Source organism: Thalassophryne amazonica, chromosome 10 (assembly GCF_902500255.1).
Source record: "Thalassophryne amazonica chromosome 10, fThaAma1.1, whole genome shotgun sequence".
NCBI classification, from domain to species: Eukaryota; Metazoa; Chordata; class Actinopteri; order Batrachoidiformes; family Batrachoididae; genus Thalassophryne; species Thalassophryne amazonica.
Window position 1 is genome coordinate 54380877 of NC_047112.1, and position 17925 is coordinate 54398801.

Genomic DNA, 17925 nt, shown 5'->3' on the forward strand with positions numbered 1-17925 from the left:
TGCTACGGCTTAGCAGGCTGGTGGAAAGTCATTGTGTCTCCTCTTTAAAATGTCACATGACAATTTCTCAAACAGAAAACTTTCGGGTGAGCAGAGACATTACTTAAGACACTCGAGTAAAACTCTAAACTTATTCTCAAAGGGACATGAGAAACCACCAGCGCCAACGTGTACGCCAAATAAGCAAACCTTGTCACAAGCCCCAGGCTCCCAAAGTAACAAATGTTCTGAACGTAAAATCGTGAAGCCAGAAGCACCCGTCACCCCTGAGTGAAAACAAGTTAGTCGCATTAAAAGATCGTAGCACCGGCAGACAATTTCACAACACCAGCTTAGTCATTCCTTCTTGATCAAAGTGCACTCTCCCCTTTGAACCAACCAACCATCCATCCACCCCCCCCCCCCCCCCCCCCACACACACACACACACAAAGATCCATTTAAAAACGTATTCATTTTTTTGCTACACTTAAAGATAAGTCCTGCATATTGAAAATGAATTTTTGGGACCATTTTTTTTTTTTTTGCACTTAAAACTTCGACTTTAAAGTGAATGTGACTTTAAATTCTCCTCCACAAGGTGACCGGAGGGAGAATACAAATACAGTGTCAGTCAAATGATGAACGTTACACGACAGGCTGCACTTGCCTTTGAATGACTTATTGTATTAAACATTTGTGCACTGATGATGCTTTCCAGTTGAGACCCGAGAGACGTCACCTCTGAGCATTTGATCATTAAATGGGTTTAAGTCATGTCAAATACATTAATACTGTGATCAATGGTGCCACCAGAGAAAGTTGACCACCACGGCGTGCTGATCAGAAGGTTTCAGTCATAATTTGTGATGGCCAACGAAAGGCTTATGAAGCGTTTACAGTTTTTTTTTTTTTTTTTTAAATGAGACTGCCATCTACTGAACTGAGAAAAACCTGGAAATGTTTCATGAGGCCTCATTTACTGGACTGAGAAAAACCTGGAAATGTTTCACGAGGCCTCATTTGGCCATCACTTCAACCCATGGCAGATTAGGAAGATCTTAACCATTCCAGCAGAAGTACTCCACATCTAACAAATTTAACTGCATATATTGTTGAGGTTACGCTGGAGCTAGAATATCATTCGTGCACTCATGCAAGATATGTGCAACTCTTTGGCTATGCATAGCACTGCAATAAATGAAAGTCAGCAGGCTAATGCTGACTGGTATAACCCTGTGCACACTGCATGCTCAGAACAAAGATTATGTATATTGTTTTATAAGAACAACTTCACCGATGTGAAACAGAAAAACGCCCATGAACTTTGCTCGTAGTTTGAGCCTGTTGGCTTTGGCTTGAAGCACAGACGCACTGCAGCCAGGCAATGAGTGTGTGCGTTTTGGCTTTGGCTCCGTGTGACCAAGTCCTGGTGAGTCTTTTGCTGACTGCATTGAGAGGAAGTATAGCCCTTCAGGTTAGCTAGCTGTTTCTGGAGTTGCACAGATTGGTCAGTCCTGCAGTTGCCACCGCAGAGCATGTTGGGAACACAGTGGGAGTATGTCCATTTCTGCTGCTGGAAAGAGGCAAAAATCATTCTCTAATCACGTCAACTCGTCTCCTGTGGGCACCACGGGTCACGTGTCCTGATGGTACCTACGCAAAAGACAAGGAAAGCAGAGGAGTGCTTTCATTGAATACACAAAAGTATTTAAGTTACATGTATCACAGAAATTCACGAGTGTCAGTTTCTGCTAAAAGAAGAAAAGCAAATGTGCAACAATGTAAATAGTGTAAATACACAAAGAAATCAGAATGTCAGATTCTTCGCAACATTGTACTTGTTTTGTCAATATTCCCCAGAAAAAATTAGATAAATTACTATGCAAAGGCTTTCATCATCAGTATACAAGGCATTTCCATGCTGAATGGAAAAATTAGGCAAAAAAAAATTAGGCTTTTTTTCCCCTCAGGAAATAAAGGACTTTTGGTGTAACGCCGGTCACGCTGTAATTAGAAGTAATTAAAAGACGAATTCAAGATTTATCTTATTTTATGTCATTTCACACCTTGTGTCAAATGGCACATGCATGCAAGAAATAGTGTCTAAAAAGTTATATGTGTGGGTACACAAAAAAACTTGAAAAGTGACCAAAAACGTTAATGCGAGTTACATGGAAATGCCCTAAGTGTGTTTTGATGGATTTTTACATTAGCATGTCAGCAAGAGGTCAATGACCAAATGTGTTTTGAAGCACATTTTACTAAGTAAGAAACTTTTTAAGATGAGTAAAACCCTGATGGCACATTCCAGTGCATGTGTGGGAAGTGGTGCCAAAGCTAACCCAAATAAATAAATTGATTTGACATGATGTTCACGAAAAGAAATAAGCCGGTGAAGCCGAAAAAGTTCCAAGATGTTTACTTTTAGTCCTTGTTTAAATATGACTGCAACCGATTTTACATTCAGAAGCAGCTGCATAGCTGCTTCATGAAATATTTATGCCAACGGTTTGTGCACAGCACTGTAAATAACACGCATTACTGGATCTTCTGGTTGTTCTTTGGTTTTCCAGCAGCTATTGCTCTGATGCGTTTATGCATTTAAGTCATACAAGTCAAATGAAGCACAGGAAGAAAAAGATAATCGTTCAAAGAAAGGAAGTCTTACTCCCTTTGTAGATTGAACTCAGACAGAGCACCAAGAGATGTCAGCTGTTCTTCCAGAGCCACAATACGCAGGCCGATGTAGCCTGATGACAGCAGCAGCAGCACCACCCTGAAACACAAAAAGTCACATGGAATATTTTTTAAATCAGCTGTGACTAAGATTCATCAGTAGAACCTGGAAACTTAAGCGGACAATAAATCATGCCTTGTAGCTTTAATTAAGTCTATATTTTACACCACCATCACTGGACAATAAACTGCGCAGTCACACATGGACAGCAGAGATGACACTTTTAAAACTAAAGAAGATACAGAGTCTCTGGCTGTGGGAGTTGTACTGATTTTAATGATTAGTTTGGTTATATTTAGTAGAAAAACTACCCACTCTGTCCTTCGTACTAGTTGCTTGCTTCCATTAAGTCTATTATACACTGAGATTTCAGCAATCTTACAACATGCAAGCCACACAGGATTCATGCAACTTATGCAAGACTCCAAATTTGATGCGTGCAGACTGCATGGTGTAACACAAATCCAATCAAACTTCATCACGTCACCCTGACAACGGATGAGGAAGCCTGCATTTGCCAAAATGTTAAAATCTGTCACAAGCGAGACCAAGCTCATTTTCGATTTCAGGTTGGAGTATTTCTCTTTTAGCAGCTGTTACGAAACAAATTTTGTGTGCGCTTAAAATAAATAATTAAATAAGTAAATTAATTAAATGAAAGGACTGAGATGAAATGTTTCAACTCGTCAGCATAGCTTTTTATTTATTTATTTTTTTGGGGGGGGGGGGGGGGAAGAAAGCTCACACCCTTGCACCAGCATATCTCCCCCATACAGATGCTTGTGGTGGGTTTTATAAAATAAAAGTGCAACTCACAAAATCAAGTAAATGACAAGCAGGGTGTTGAGGGTGCTACACTCTCGATGGACCAGTAGGGACTTTGCCTTTCCTGTCACATTCCATACCCATGATCCACCTGGAAAACAGAAAGAAAAAGAAAATAAATAAAAAGTGCCAGTGTGGATATCACTGTGTATACTGTAACAGAAGTACAGTACCATTTGGTTTTGTGTCGTTTATACTGTACATGGCGCAGCACACATTTTGTGGAAGAATTCACATCTCAAGATCAGAAAATCTACAGAATAAACTCCTGCTCCACAGTATTCAGTGAGAGGCTTTCACATTGGCGTATTCATAAAGCTGCGTATTGCGGCGTTGTGTTTCATTTAAAAACGCCCGAAATGCGCACGTACTCAGCCTTTTTCCGTGTTCATAGATCTCCTGTTCATAGATCAATGTGTGTTCACTTTTTAATGTGTGCACACAGTCGCGTGTACCTTGCCATGCCGCTATTTAAACCCAGTTCACTCCTGCTGGCTGTGCAGAACACATCATTGCACTTGGAAAACAGTGGACTGTATCATCAGGTTTTTACAGTTTCATTACTGCCACGTATGTAGCCAAAGCTGCCGTTTTTTTGCCTCTGTGGAAGTGTGCTCTGTTCTCTACTGCACAGTGTGGTGCGGCTCAGAAACAGAGTCATTTAACATGATTATTTTTATTATTATTTTTTCTCTTGGTGGATCATTTTTATTGTGTACAGATGCTGCTGAGTCTGGCTGTGGTAAAGGCTGCTGTGAATGAAGTGCTGTGACTCGAAACTTTTAAAGCTCCGTCTGATGATCGCACTGACAGTGCTTTTATTTTAAAGAGTCAGCGCGTATTCAGGTTTGATCAGACCTGATCAAACAGGGCGTTTGATGAGCGCACCGACATGCAGCGAGTGCGCTTTTATTTTAAAGTCACAGAGGTTTGATCAGACACGCACACACACACACACAGACAGAACTGCTGTTTCTGGATTTCTGAGATGACGTTCGATTCCCTGTTCTGAGCAGACACAGGTGCGCTCATGTTCTCAGCTGATTCCTCTGGATTCACACACTCAAGTTTTTGGATGTGCACAGGAGCGCAGTGTTGCACAGACCTGCTTAAAACTGTGTTCAGAGCTTTACGCCGAAGAAAATTAAACATGTTTAATTTCTTCCATCTTACATACGTAGCCTTCAACATACTGCTGCGTAGGGAGAAAAAACTCGACGTAGAGCTGCTAAAAGTGGGCGGAGAGCTGCTCAACTTGGCGTAGACGATACGCCACAATGAGCAGCTCTATGAATACACCACTGTGAAAGGGGCTTTAATGCTTCACTACTTTTGAGGAAATGCTGAGACACGAGGTAAGTACACGGCACTTTACAAATTTGCATTTGTCAGCACCTATCTGCCACAGGACTGTAGAGTACCTAAAATGATAATTAGTTACTTAGCAAAGCAAATTAGAAACCACAAGCATTTTCCAGCCTGTGTGTGGTGTGAATCCATTACCTGATACGGACAGTGTTTCTGAAGAGGAGCTGTCGCTGCGCTGCATCTGATGGCTCTGGAAAATGGAGCTGCTCCTATCCGACACTGGCTCTGGGGCAGGAGTGAAGAGAGGCAGGAGAATAAAAATAAACATCAGTCTGCGCAGGTCTGAGACGATTACGGCCACAGAACAAACCCACAGCGTTTATCTGTGCACGGCCTTTTTAACCGCTCTGTTAACATATCACATACAATCCTTCTTTGGCTAATTGCACTCAGTTCGCTGCTTGTCACGCAATCATGTGGGATCCACGGTGACCTCTCACCTCTGTGCACAGACTCGTCCTTTCCTGTCTGCAGATCGGAACCATCGCATTGATCAAAGCTGTCCAAACTGGATTGGCTGGAGTCCTGTTGAGGTGAGAGATTAAAGAAATGGTGCACATACGAAACACAAATATGTGCAAGACAAGAACAGGACGGATCTTTTCTGCTGAGTTTAGACTATTTGGTGCATTCTGTTTAAACTCACCACAAGTTTGCATCTATCAAAGCTGTTCTCAGCTGAAGAGAAAACAGGGCTGCTGTTTGTACTGCCTTCCTGCAAGACACAAATACCCAACTTAAAGTGCACACTAGTAAATAAAATGTCAAATGAGTTGACTATTCTAAATAAAGAAAGAATTGTGAAAATATTTATGTACTGCATTTTATTTTTGGTACCTGGTGCCTTGATAAATTAAGTCATAAACATGAGGAATTTAGCCTGATTTCACCTGCTGGTGATAAATGTTCAGAAACATGAAGCTGTGAGGAATGTGGATTTTGATGACATCATGTAGGGTAACGCCCCTTGAGGCTCTCTGTTGAAATGAATGGGGGAAAAAAACTTAATATTTCTGTTTTTGTTTTTTGTTTAACTGTTTTTGTGGACTTTTGATGGGTCAATACGTCAAAATGGTTAAAATGTGTGTTTTAGAAGGATGTAGTCACATGACTAGTGAAATTTATTAGGTGGGCAGCTTTTCCAAAGAGGAGGAAAGTGGGAGTACCCGAGGCCAACATATGGCCATCGGGTATTGTGAAGACCTGGCGTCTGTCTGTGCTCAGTATAAGTCAGTTCTATTACTGTCACAGTCTTCAAACTCACAGGGAGCATTCTTGAACAAAGAATGTTCAAGAATTGAACTTTTCCACAGACCTTGGAAAAGTTCAAAGACGGCTAACCTTGACATATTTTAAGAGGTATTTTGAGAGGTTAAAAACTGACATTCTGTGTGAACGTGTTCCGTTTTGTTTTTGAGTGGCGGGTGTGACAGCCAATCAGAGTAGAGCTGTACATTGGCGTCAGTGGCTGGTCTCTCCAAAACTGCTTCGATTTGTGTGTTTATAAACATGTTTCTCATATATTATGTAAAATCGAGTGAGAAATACACACTTCAAAAATTGAAAATGCTGTTTTTAGAACCTAATAACAGCTCTCAAGTGATTTAAAAGACATTTAGCAGATGTTAGCGTTCAATCTGTTCACTTTAGCTTTTGAGTGGCGGGGGTGACAGCCAATCAGAGCAGAGCTGCACTGTCACATCACAGTCTGATTGCCAGCTGCAAACTCAGTTTTTGGAACTTAATAATTACTTAAACAACTGCAAATTCTAAAGAACACAGTGCTTATATGGCTGAGGGCATTTTAGCATTGCGTTATATTTTGTTTTGAGTGTCTCTGAGACAGACTGCAGAAGTGAAGCCCAGCACAGCGCGAGAACGGTCTTCAAAACGCGGATCTAACCATGGATTCTCTTCAGTGACTTTCAGACAGGTAAAAGTCAGTGCCTGACATTACATCATGACTATAAATCAAAATGGCTGTCAATCTGCACTACGGCTTATTTTACGTGTATCAGCTTTATCAGGACTCGCACAAGTTAAAGAGTTGGGAATAATAATTTATAATCTGGTATATAATTTTTTTAAAAGACAGTGTTGACTGGAGTGAGATATGCCCTTTAAGCATGAAAGAAGTTTCTGATCTTTGTAACATAATGCAGTTTGGTGGTGCAGTTGGCAGTAAAGCCCCTTTCACAGCGGGGCTGCTTCGAGTTGCTTCATGTGGCGTCATGATGACGCAGGAATGTCTGCGTCAGGTGCGCACAGCAGTGGGGAGAGAGGAGGTGAGGATGCAGCCTGCAGGTTCTCTGCTGCAGACAGACTGTGCACTCTGATTTCTCTTCTACTGTATATGTGTTCTTGTACAGTGATGCAGGTCTGCGCTCTGAGTTCTGTTATAGTTTATCTTTCCCCCTTTGACCGCGAGATGCGCGCACACGAACTGTCCATGAGTAAATGTGGACATGTCTGGACTTGATATGGACATGTCCTGTCTCTGGCAATCAGTCTGTGAGCATGACTTTTATGGACTTTATTTAAACAAATTTATAAGAGAAGAGCAAGGAGTTGCAGCAGCTACAATCAGCAGCATTTTTTTTCTGTACTATTTTTGAGCATGTAGTTTTACGGCATTGTGTACATGGGATAAAACAATCCTGCGTGATTTATACTGCGGGAACCTTGGAACACAGCAGGAATCATAAATTGGCATCAGGTAACATCGTATTGTGAGGGTGTGACTTCCAGTCACGCTGAGTGCCGTCGCGTTGCTCTGACTTGCGCTGAAACCACTTAATTTCTGTGTCGAGCACAGGACGCAAACAGAATTAAACATGTTTAATTTTTGGCGTCTGATTTGCTTCGTCCTTTGCATCCCTGTTCTGGCATTGAGCTACATCGTCTTGGCACTGGGTTGCTTCTACATGGCGTCGTCATGGCGCCACACGATGCAACTCGAAGTGGGCCCGGTGTGAAAGGGGCTTAAGACATTATAAATTAGAGCTGCTTGCGACATCCTAAAACTTATATCATGGTATAATTCTGAGCCAAGTATGGGAACAGGATATTTGTTTTGTCTTCAAGTTTTAATTGATGTTTGTCAAGGAGTGTAGCGCTGGAATGGCAACTGCATGACAGCCACTACTGAGCCAATACAAAGGCTTGTTAGAGCCTGATTTACTGAAGGCTTGCGTGTGCAAACAATTACACTTGCAAAAACACCTCCAAACGAGGACAGCAGTTCTCAAATGCACGAAATAATTTTTTTTTTTCTTAAGCACAGAAGAACCCAAATTATTTCCTTTGAAGGACTAATATAAATAAAAAATAAAATTCAAAATAAGAAATAAATACTTTAATCTGCTCAACAGTAATTTAGTAATAGCTGGAGAGCTTGTTACATGGACCTCGGTGGGCCAAAACTGAGGTAGCCCTACTTAAACACATCCATCAATCCTTTAAACCCATTTATATCTGTGTTCCAAATGTGGCTCAGAGATACACGGACTAGCACAGCCAAGGGTTTTTTTTCTTTTTCTGATCATATGCAGAATTTTCCCACTGAAGCCAAGTGAGCTCACCTCTAGTTGAGTACACACCGAACGCAGCAGCCGATAACAAGCTTCCCTGTTCCTCACAGAAACAAAGAGGTACTGCGGGATGAGAGGGAGACAGACAGCAACATTAGACAATGGAACAACGGAGACTGAGCTACAGCTGTCGAATAAGCTCACAGGATGTTTACAAAGAGAACATAAAAGAAGGAGAAGAATGAAAGATAACTGACCTTGTCTCCTTCTGTGGTGCGAACCGACAGGGCGTTTGGTACCAGCAAAGCCGTGTTCTGCTTCTTCACCATGTGGATGCAAGAAACCGGTATCACTACCTGTAACACAAATTTCACAGCCACACAAATATTTATTTGGGGAAACATCTGGATCTGTATATATATATATATATATATATATATATATATAAAAACAAGTAAATTTATTGTTGGGAAAGATTTTAACTGTTGCCTACCTTAGTGTCCTTGAGCAGGACTGAGGAGTAGAAACAGGCATGGCTGTCAGTGATGTACAGCCGACCGTGGTAGGGCACTTCCTTCTGCAGGGCACAGATGTATGCTGGGAAATGAAGAAAGACGCCTTAGTTTTCTGCAGCTCAGTCATTCACTCATTTTGCATTTAGTCCTATTTTGAGTTTTCGTACCATGAATCAAGTCTTCGCTTGGAGGAATGTCTGGAAACAACTTGTGGAATGTCTTGTTGTGCTTCTTGAAACTCTAAAAGGAGTTTAAAAAGAACTTAATGATGCAGAAAGAAATGGCAGTGAAGTGTTTCAACAGAGAGGCCGCCCACACACACACACACGCGCTAATAACACATTTGCACGTCTAACACAGGCGCGCTGTAATGCCGGCTAACTTACACTTTGTGCTCCGGTGTCGTCAGTGCTCTCAAAGCTTCTGCTGTCCACCTCAAATGTCTGCGACCTGCAGAGACAAGCAGCACAGCTGTTGACTAAAAGCGGTCTGCCGCATGTTCCAATGTAATAACACTGAGAACACAAACAACTTCCCCCCACCATGTGAGTCATGGGAAACAATCGGCCTGCAAATGGTGTGCAGTCATGTGCGCATCACAACAAACAGCTGTATGTCTGCCTCATGATGACTGACAACAGCTGCACAACTACAGAAAACTTCTGTTATGCATGTGATCTTATTTACATTTTAACGCTAATTTGCTCTACTGTACATTTTCATGTTGGTATAGTAGAGAAGCTTGAATCTTCCACTGGACTGGGTTGCTTGACGCAAAGACGTTTCGCTTCTAATCGTAGAAGCTTCCTCAGCTAAAATTCTTGCTCTGGCAGTCTGACTTCTGTCTTGACTCTTGTAGAGAAGAAATTCTTCTCTACTTGAAGCGAAACGTCCTCATGTCAATCAACCGAGTCCAGTCGAAGATTCAAGCTTCTCTACTATGGAAACCACCTGGACAACAGAGCCTTCACAGAAACAATTTTCATGTTGGATTTTTTGACTACATTTTGGGCTCATGATCACATCTTTAAGTCAAGTACTTTCTCCTGTTTGGTCCTACCTGATGGCTACTTGTCTAGTGAGGGATTTATGCTCTTGCAGGATCTCCAGCTGAGCGGCCTCCAAGCTCAGGGCTTTCCTGGCCTCCACCTTTTTCACGCTGCCACTCCTGCTTTTTTTCACCTTGGCTGGTAGAACGCCACTGCTGCCTTCTACCGGGTAACTGCTGGAGAAGGACAGATGAAGCATGGCTTTATTTTGGAATTACATCATGATGGAAGAATCAGTGTGGACAACTGGACAGTACAATGTCATAACAAAGACTGACAAATCACAAAAGGACAGACTACTTCAAGCTCTGTTCAAGAATCCCATCATGTCCATTTCACAAGATTAAAACTCTTAAGACCACCTCCACTTTGAGTTTACCATTATTTAAAATCCAATAGTGAATCACAAACTCTGCTCTTAAAAAGTGATTAGAGTTCAACGTACATGGAGTGTACAGTGATTTATAACACTACTCAGCTAACATGGTGCAAAAGACTACTGCCAGGTCATATGAAAGAAACTAGGTAATGATAGGGTAATGCATTACTTTTTCCTTACACAACATCCAATAACAACTTCAGTAATTATCGCAAGATGAAGACAGACATCACAATGTTGAAGCTGTACAGGATGCAACAGAAAAATTTCAAGCTGAAATCATTGGGTTAAGGTTGTGCATGTGCCATGACAATAGTGATGTACTAAGAGCAATTTGCGTTTTGCAAACCTTATCAACAGCATTTCTCCAGTTAGCATAGTCTTCATGTGAATGTAATATGTGATACAAATAACTGTGCACTTCCCAGCCAGCCTTTTTTTTGGTTGCTTTTGACTGCCCCCAGTGGTTCAGGCTTGCCACAGCGGATCCAGGAGAAAAAAAGTGCATCTGGTCAGATGCACTTCCAAACAATAAGAGCCTACAGTGCACATTTGATGAAATGTAATATTATATATATATATATATATATATATATATATATATATATATATATATATATACACACACAGTGAGGAAAATAAGTATTTGAACACCCTGCGATTTTGCAAGTTCTCCCACTTAGAAATCATGAAGGGGTCTGAAATTTTCATCTTAGGTGCATGTCCACTGTGAGAGACATAATCTAAAAAATAAATAAATAAATAAATAAAAAACCACGGAAATCACAATGTATGATTTTTTAATAATTTATTTGTATGTCACTGCTGCAAATAAGTATTTGAACACCTACCAACAAGCAAGAATTCTGGCTCTCACAGACCTGTTAATTTTTCTTTAAGAAGCCCTCTTATTCTTTACCTGTATTAATTGCACCTGTTTGAACTTGTTAGCTGTATAAAAGACACCTGTTCACACACTCAATCAATCACATTCCAACCTCTCCACCATAGCCAAGACCATAGAGCTGTCCAAGGACACCAGGGACAAAACTGTAGACCTGGACAAGGCTGGGATGGACTACAGGACAACAGGCAAGCAGCTTGGTAGAAGACAACAACTGTTATGATTATTTATTAGAAAGTGGAAGAAACAAGATGACGGTCAATCTCCCTCGGTCTGCGATTCCATGCAAGATCTCACTTTGTGGGGTAAGGCTGATTCTGAGGAAGCTCAGAACTACACAAGAGGACCTGGTCAATGACCTGAAGAGAGCTGGGACCACAGTCACAAAGATTATATTAGTAACACATGATGTTGCCATGGTTTAAAATCCTGCAGGGCAGCAAGGTCCCCCTGCTCAAGTCAGCACATGTCCAGGCCTGTTTGAAGTTCACCAGTGACCATCTGGATGATCCAGATGGGATGGCATGGGAGAAGGTCATATGGTCAGATGAGACCAGAATAGAGCTTTTTGGAATCAACTCCACTTACCATGTTTAGAGGATGAGAAAAACCCCAAGAAAACCATCCCAACTGTGAAGCATGGGGGTGGAAACATCATACTCTGGGGGTGCTCTTCTGCAAAGGGGACAGGACGACTGCACCTTATTGAAGGGAGGATGGATGGGGTCATGTATTACATGATTTTAGCAAACAACCTCCTTCCCTCAGTAAGAGCACTGAAGATGGGTCATGGCTGGGTCTTCCAACATGACAATGACCTCAAACACACAGCCAGGGCAACTAAGGAGGGGCTCCGTAAGAAGCATTTCAAGGTCCTGGAGTGGCCTGGCCAGTCTCCAGACCTGAACTCAATAGAAAATCTTTGGAGGGAGCTGAAACTCCAAACCTGAAAGATTTGGCGAAGATCTGTATGGAGGAGTGGACCAAAATCCCTGCTGCAGTGTGTGCAAATCTGGTGAGAAACTTCTGTAATTGCAAACAAAGGCTATTGTACCAAATAACATTGATTTTGACAGGTGTTCAAATACTTATTTGCAGCAGTAACATACAAATAAATTATATATATATATATATATATAAAAAAAAAAATCATACATTAAAATTTCAGACCCCTCCATGATTTCTAAGTGGGAGAACTTGTAAAATCGCAGGGTGTTCAAATACTTATTTTCCTCACTGTATATATTTTAATTGTCTGGATTAGAATGACATAGCTTTCCTCAGCGGTCTCAAAACTAAGTACCAATCAGGATCTGCTCAGCTTTACTTCTGAGATATGATGGAACCTGATGTGCACAGAGTGCCATGGTTGCACCATCCAGATTTCCATAATTATCAAACTTTCATCACAGTTTTACTTATGTTAAAAGTCAGCTAAATCTTAAGAGGCAACAATGGAAGAGAGTGATACATGGTGGAAACAAGTGAACTGCACAGGAAAAACATCCATTTCTCTTTGCACCAACTACTTCGATTTCCATTGACATGAGAAGTTTTGTGATTGACATTTGACACTGACAAATTTATCTTTATGATGTGCCAAGAAAAGCCAGCCTTTGCTAAATAAAACAACGTTATAGGCATTACTTGCGTCAGTGGTCTTGCTGTGACTGTAAAATTTCCTGCACTTCCTGACTGCTTTATAATCAAGCTCATGCTTCAGAAGTGTGAAACCTCTGCTAGCGAGACATTTACTGAAGCCAAATTAAAATATACTACATGTTACTGTGAGGAGACTGTAGGATTTACTACAACATGTTAATGCGCACTTCAGAAACAAAGATCAGTTGCCAGAAAGCAAACCAACACCAACGTCTGAAACAGACCATAAACCTCTTACCCTGACAATTTAAACGGTGATCGGAGACTCCTATAACGACTGACAGTTGGCATTTTACTTGAAAGATTAAAAAAAAAAAAAAAAAAAAAAAAAGGCTGTGAAAGTTACACCAACTGTATTTATGTCATCAAAACCAAGAAAAAAAAAAAAAAGATAAGGATTCCAAAATAAAAAAGAAGTTCTGAAATTAATCCTGTGCTGGTTTTCAGTCTGTTCTTTATCACATCCTGACAGGAAGAAACTTGTTGCTGTCTCAATGTTCTGTAAGTTAGATTGCTGAGAATGGGGTGACATTCTGTGGTGGGTGACGTCAAACTTAAACCACTCCCCTGCTAAGCAGTGCACACAGCTTTCTTCTCTCACACATATTTGGAGGTGCAACGATTCAGGCACCAACAAGTTTAAGACAACACAGCCCAGCCCTGAAAATTAGTCCACTAAATAATCCTCAGCTTAAATGGAATTTGACTGTGCATCAAAAGAGGAAAATTCTGAAGTGATCAGGCCGGCCCATGTCTTTTTCATGTAGTGAACACAAACGAGGAAACAAGAAGGGCAGGAAAAAAAAAGCGACACCAGCTTAATCACCAATGTGAGCTCAGTATTAAAAATGTAATTAGACTGTCCAGGACATATAGGGGGGAGACCTATGGTGACACGTTGGTCTAAATATAGAAACACTATACCATCTTTACCACCACCCCCTCCAAAACAAACAAAAAAAATCTAAAATGCGCTGAGTGGGCACCTAAACCTGTCTCATACGGTTTGTCTCACCTGAGTAATTGGGATAAAGGTCACAAGGAAACAAGGACTGACAGAAGAACACACCTAGGCTGCAGTACAACTTCAAATCACAACATGATATAAACAGCCCTTTGGATGTTTCCAGGGTTACAAATGCAGGAGTTCAGGCTTGAAATAAGCCCATTTGCATATATTCAATTTATTTACTGTGTGATGCAAAATTCACGGTGAAGGAAAATTCTGACTCCAGTTTGGGGAAGGGGAGCGGGTGTCATGATCTCTTGACCCAGTTTCTAAGTGTTGATGTTTACCCAACCAATACTGGCAAAAGGGTTAAAGTGTCAAAGCAATAGAGGCTGTGTTCAAAGACTTCTCAACTGCTTCCTCTTTATTCGGCACTAAAGATAACCATTAACAGTCATGCTCTGGCTGTTTCCTGTAACTCTCAAGGGGGCAGATCTCAGTTTTTAGTCACGCTATACATTCATAAAAGAAAGAGAAAAACAAACAAACATAACAAAACAAAGAAACAAACAAAAACAAACTCCAGAATATTAAATCTTGTTAATAACATACACCCTTTTTAAGTTTGGGGAAAGAATTTTGTGGAGCTACTATTACTATAAAAAGGTTCCCATGCAAACACCAGGTTCTCTAACGGTAGCAAGTGAAGTCACCCCACTGCAAACTTATCTCAGGTGGAGTCACCCCACTCCAGCTATCCATGCCTCGATTCATGTCCAAATCGCAATTATTTATTAAGATTCTGAATCGTTCCAAAACGTTCAAGAATCGATTTTTAAAAAACATTTTTTAAAACATTTTCTTGCTTACTTGCTGTGTGTACTGTTTGTCAGGCAATGGCCTCCGTACTGCAGCATCCCCGCTAGGGGAGGGTCCAGCATGCTTCAAAAATTTGTGTGCTGCAGCTTAGCATGGCGGGTGAAGAGCTCATTCAGCCTGCACCGTCTTTGCTGAAGGCAAATGTTTGGGCGCATTTTGGATTTTATTATTTGCTGCGTAAGAAGGAGCTTGACACGACTTATGCAGTGAGCAAAATCTGCAAAATGAAAGTCGAGTCCTTCGGAAACACTTCAAATCTTCAAGACTACATGCTACGGCGTCACCCGGAGCTAAAAGAAGCGGAGCAGCGGTCTCTGCCGACTACTAACCAGCGCACACTCAATCACTTCGCTAAACTGCCAGCCAACTCTGAACGAGCAAAGCGGATAAGTAAATTTACATCTTCAGAATCACTTGATTAACCTTGTAAAGCTGCATTTTCTTAAACATAAACATTTAAGTAATATAACTATTTCTCAGAGCTCTTTCAATCGAAAATCGATTCTGAATCGAATCGTCACCCCAAGAATTGGAATTGAATTGAATCGTGAGTTGTTGTAAGATTCACATCCCTAGTTACTAGAGTGGGGTACTTTCACCTGGGACGAGTTCACAGTGGGGGTGACTTCACTATGAACCTTCTCTAACAGGGCTACAGCTGTGATGCAGCATTTCATCACTAAAAATGTGACATATACATGTTTATTTTTAAAACAAAAAAGGCAGTGGCTACGGGTACGGACACATATATACAGAGACCGTTCTAAAGATACGGAGGGTGTCTTACCGACCAATCAGAATGCGCAAATATGTCAGTACCCGCACCATATGTGGCTAAAGGTCCAGTGTCACGTACAATTCTTTCCGCCTCGCTTAGAAAACAGGGCCTTTGAACTTGAGGTGGATGGACGATGAAAGAAGCAAAACACCTTCGCAATTTACGTTGATATTTTGATGAATTTCTTCATTTACATTTGATGAATTTCTTAAACTACAGCAGCTTCATTAAACAAATGTACTCAAATGATTATCAGCACGATGGCGAGCTTACAGGCTAACCTCCGCTAACACTAGAAGACAGTTGCCAGTTATGGCTTCTGAAACAAGGGAGAAAAAAGAAAATAGCACAGTTCAGCTGAAGCATTAGTGGATGTAAAATATTCTGTGTCTGTTAAGAGCTTCACCGCTTGTTCCATGTGTGTATTTCCCACCGGTGTCACGTACGTCCACTCAGTGAACCTCGGTCCGTACCTTTAGCAGTCCCGCAGAAGATACGGATGTACGTACCTGTAGCCACTTCGAAAAAAAAAAAAGTCAAACACCATGGGTTTTTCAATGGCCAATGTAGATATTTAGAGAGCAGGGCGACCGACGGCAGATATATAAAGCCAATTTTTTGTTTTGTTTTTTTCCCCTGGGAGGTTGGATAAATCCCAATCCATCATGGAATGGGGACACTTCATTATCAGTTGTTAGGCTCATGTAAACATTGTTCTGTCTGACACCATGCAATAATTCTGTCTTACTGATAGTAAATTGTTTAGAATAAAAGGATGAAGCAGACTCACTCAACTCAGGGCATCACCAATTCAAAATTAACTTTAGACAGAAAATCTTGTATATGCCATTAAGACCGGGGGGTATGCTGTTGGCATTTGTCAGCACTAACTGTAGTTAGTTACAACATTTTTACTTTTTATTATTTTTCCAAACAAAATGTGCCAGTATGGACATCAACATTTTATCTTGAAAGAATATAATTTTCTTCCTTCTAACCCAAATTCCCTAAACTAATAAACAAAACAAGGTACAAAATTGAACTTTGAGTTCTGATTCTTTCAAATCAACACTTATGAGTGTATTGGACTTTGAACCCTGCGTGCCAAAATAAACTGATCTGGCTTGTGTCATTACATCACTGCTAACTGAACTCAATTTGATACAACAGGCACATTACGTTATTAAAACACAGACAAAATAATAAGAATAAAGTTCTGCAAGGCACAACCTGTGCATTAGGACCACAGTGTGCATGTTTAAAAGTACAAACTAACACACTCATGGCCTGGCAGCCAACCAGTCACACAGGTCTGCAGTGTTGATATTTGTTGCACAGGTTCCTGGAAACATTTCATAGGCGTTTTATAGCCAAGCTGACCATAATGTGCATTGGACACAATGAAGCCCTTATTCCAGGCAAAAAAATAAATAAATAAAAAAAATCAAATTTTAAGCTATATTTTTAGTGCATTTTACACTTACGTCTTTATCAAGCAAAGGTCCAAAGCTACAAACAACACAGAAAAAAAAAGGAGGGGACACATACTAGACTTAAATAATTAAAAGAAAATTCTTAGTGATTGCTGCATATTGACAAAATGGGAGGTGGCTCATCATAAAAGGATGTGCAATAGTCACACGGAGGCCTTAACCTCTAACACACTTCCATATTGGAGCGCCGTCTTGAGTCTGTATTTCTTAAAATACACACATTATGTTAGATGCTCAGAAGTTTCAAGTTCCCCTTCAACTAACCAGTGGATACTGATAACTCCTATTCACAATGCCAAAATTTCATCTATCTTGGGAAATATTTTCCACTTAATCTCATAAAATCTCTTACGCAACCTCAAGTAATCCCACAAGCAAACCAATAAGCACACCCAGTTCATTTCAAATAAGCCCAATTAGTAAGTCAAACAAGCTAGTCTACACTATGAAATGCTGATTGAAAAGCACTGATCATCGGGGATCCTGGTCTTACCTCCCCACAGACAGATCTTCACAGCACTGTTCCTCAGCCACAGAACTGGGTTGGTTCAACAGCTCTTTCCCCTTTTCCATGGCAGACTGGAATTTTGTCTCCAGGTTGTATAAATTCTTGCAATCCCCAGTGGTTGAGACAACTGACAAAGTATCCACAAGTTGATCTTCTGCACTTAGATCTGCTGCATCGACAGCCAAATGACAAAGGTATAAAGGTCTCTTTTATTGCAATGTTTCAGAATGCTCTAGAGCTGAGTATCTAACCTATCTATGCCAGGAAATAAGAACAGCTAACTGGAAGTAAAAAAACAAATAAATAAATAAAACACACACACACACACACACAAAACTGGCTAGTTTTCAAACCTGGAGTGATCCAAG

At 40.8% G+C, this 17925-nt stretch overlaps 1 protein-coding gene across 4 annotated transcripts in view; it reads right to left on the reverse strand.

Moving 5' to 3' along the window:
• Positions 1–459: 459 nt before the first annotated feature.
• Positions 460–17925, reverse strand: part of si:zfos-943e10.1 (GRAM domain-containing protein 2B) — a 30062-nt gene continuing 12596 nt past the window's right edge. The window contains exons 1-14 of one of the 4 annotated variants that reach the window (XM_034180022.1): positions 17690–17795; positions 17543–17658; positions 10017–10181; positions 9343–9406; positions 9124–9196; positions 8935–9038; positions 8699–8797; positions 8493–8564; positions 5558–5626; positions 5352–5436; positions 5047–5136; positions 3535–3634; positions 2650–2757; positions 460–1634 (exon numbers count right to left, since the gene is read on the reverse strand). In XM_034180022.1, the coding sequence (XP_034035913.1) occupies positions 1616–1634; positions 2650–2757; positions 3535–3634; positions 5047–5136; positions 5352–5436; positions 5558–5626; positions 8493–8564; positions 8699–8797; positions 8935–9038; positions 9124–9196; positions 9343–9406; positions 10017–10181; positions 17543–17622 (1128 nt within the window). In that variant the 5' untranslated portion in view covers positions 17623–17658; positions 17690–17795 and the 3' untranslated portion in view covers positions 460–1615. Of the gene's footprint in view, positions 1635–2649; positions 2758–3534; positions 3635–5046; positions 5137–5351; positions 5437–5557; positions 5627–8492; positions 8565–8698; positions 8798–8934; positions 9039–9123; positions 9197–9342; positions 9407–10016; positions 10182–13188; positions 13252–17542; positions 17659–17689; positions 17796–17925 lie in introns of those variants that run through there. The other 3 variants (XM_034180023.1, XM_034180021.1, XM_034180020.1) reach the window with 3 other exon arrangements.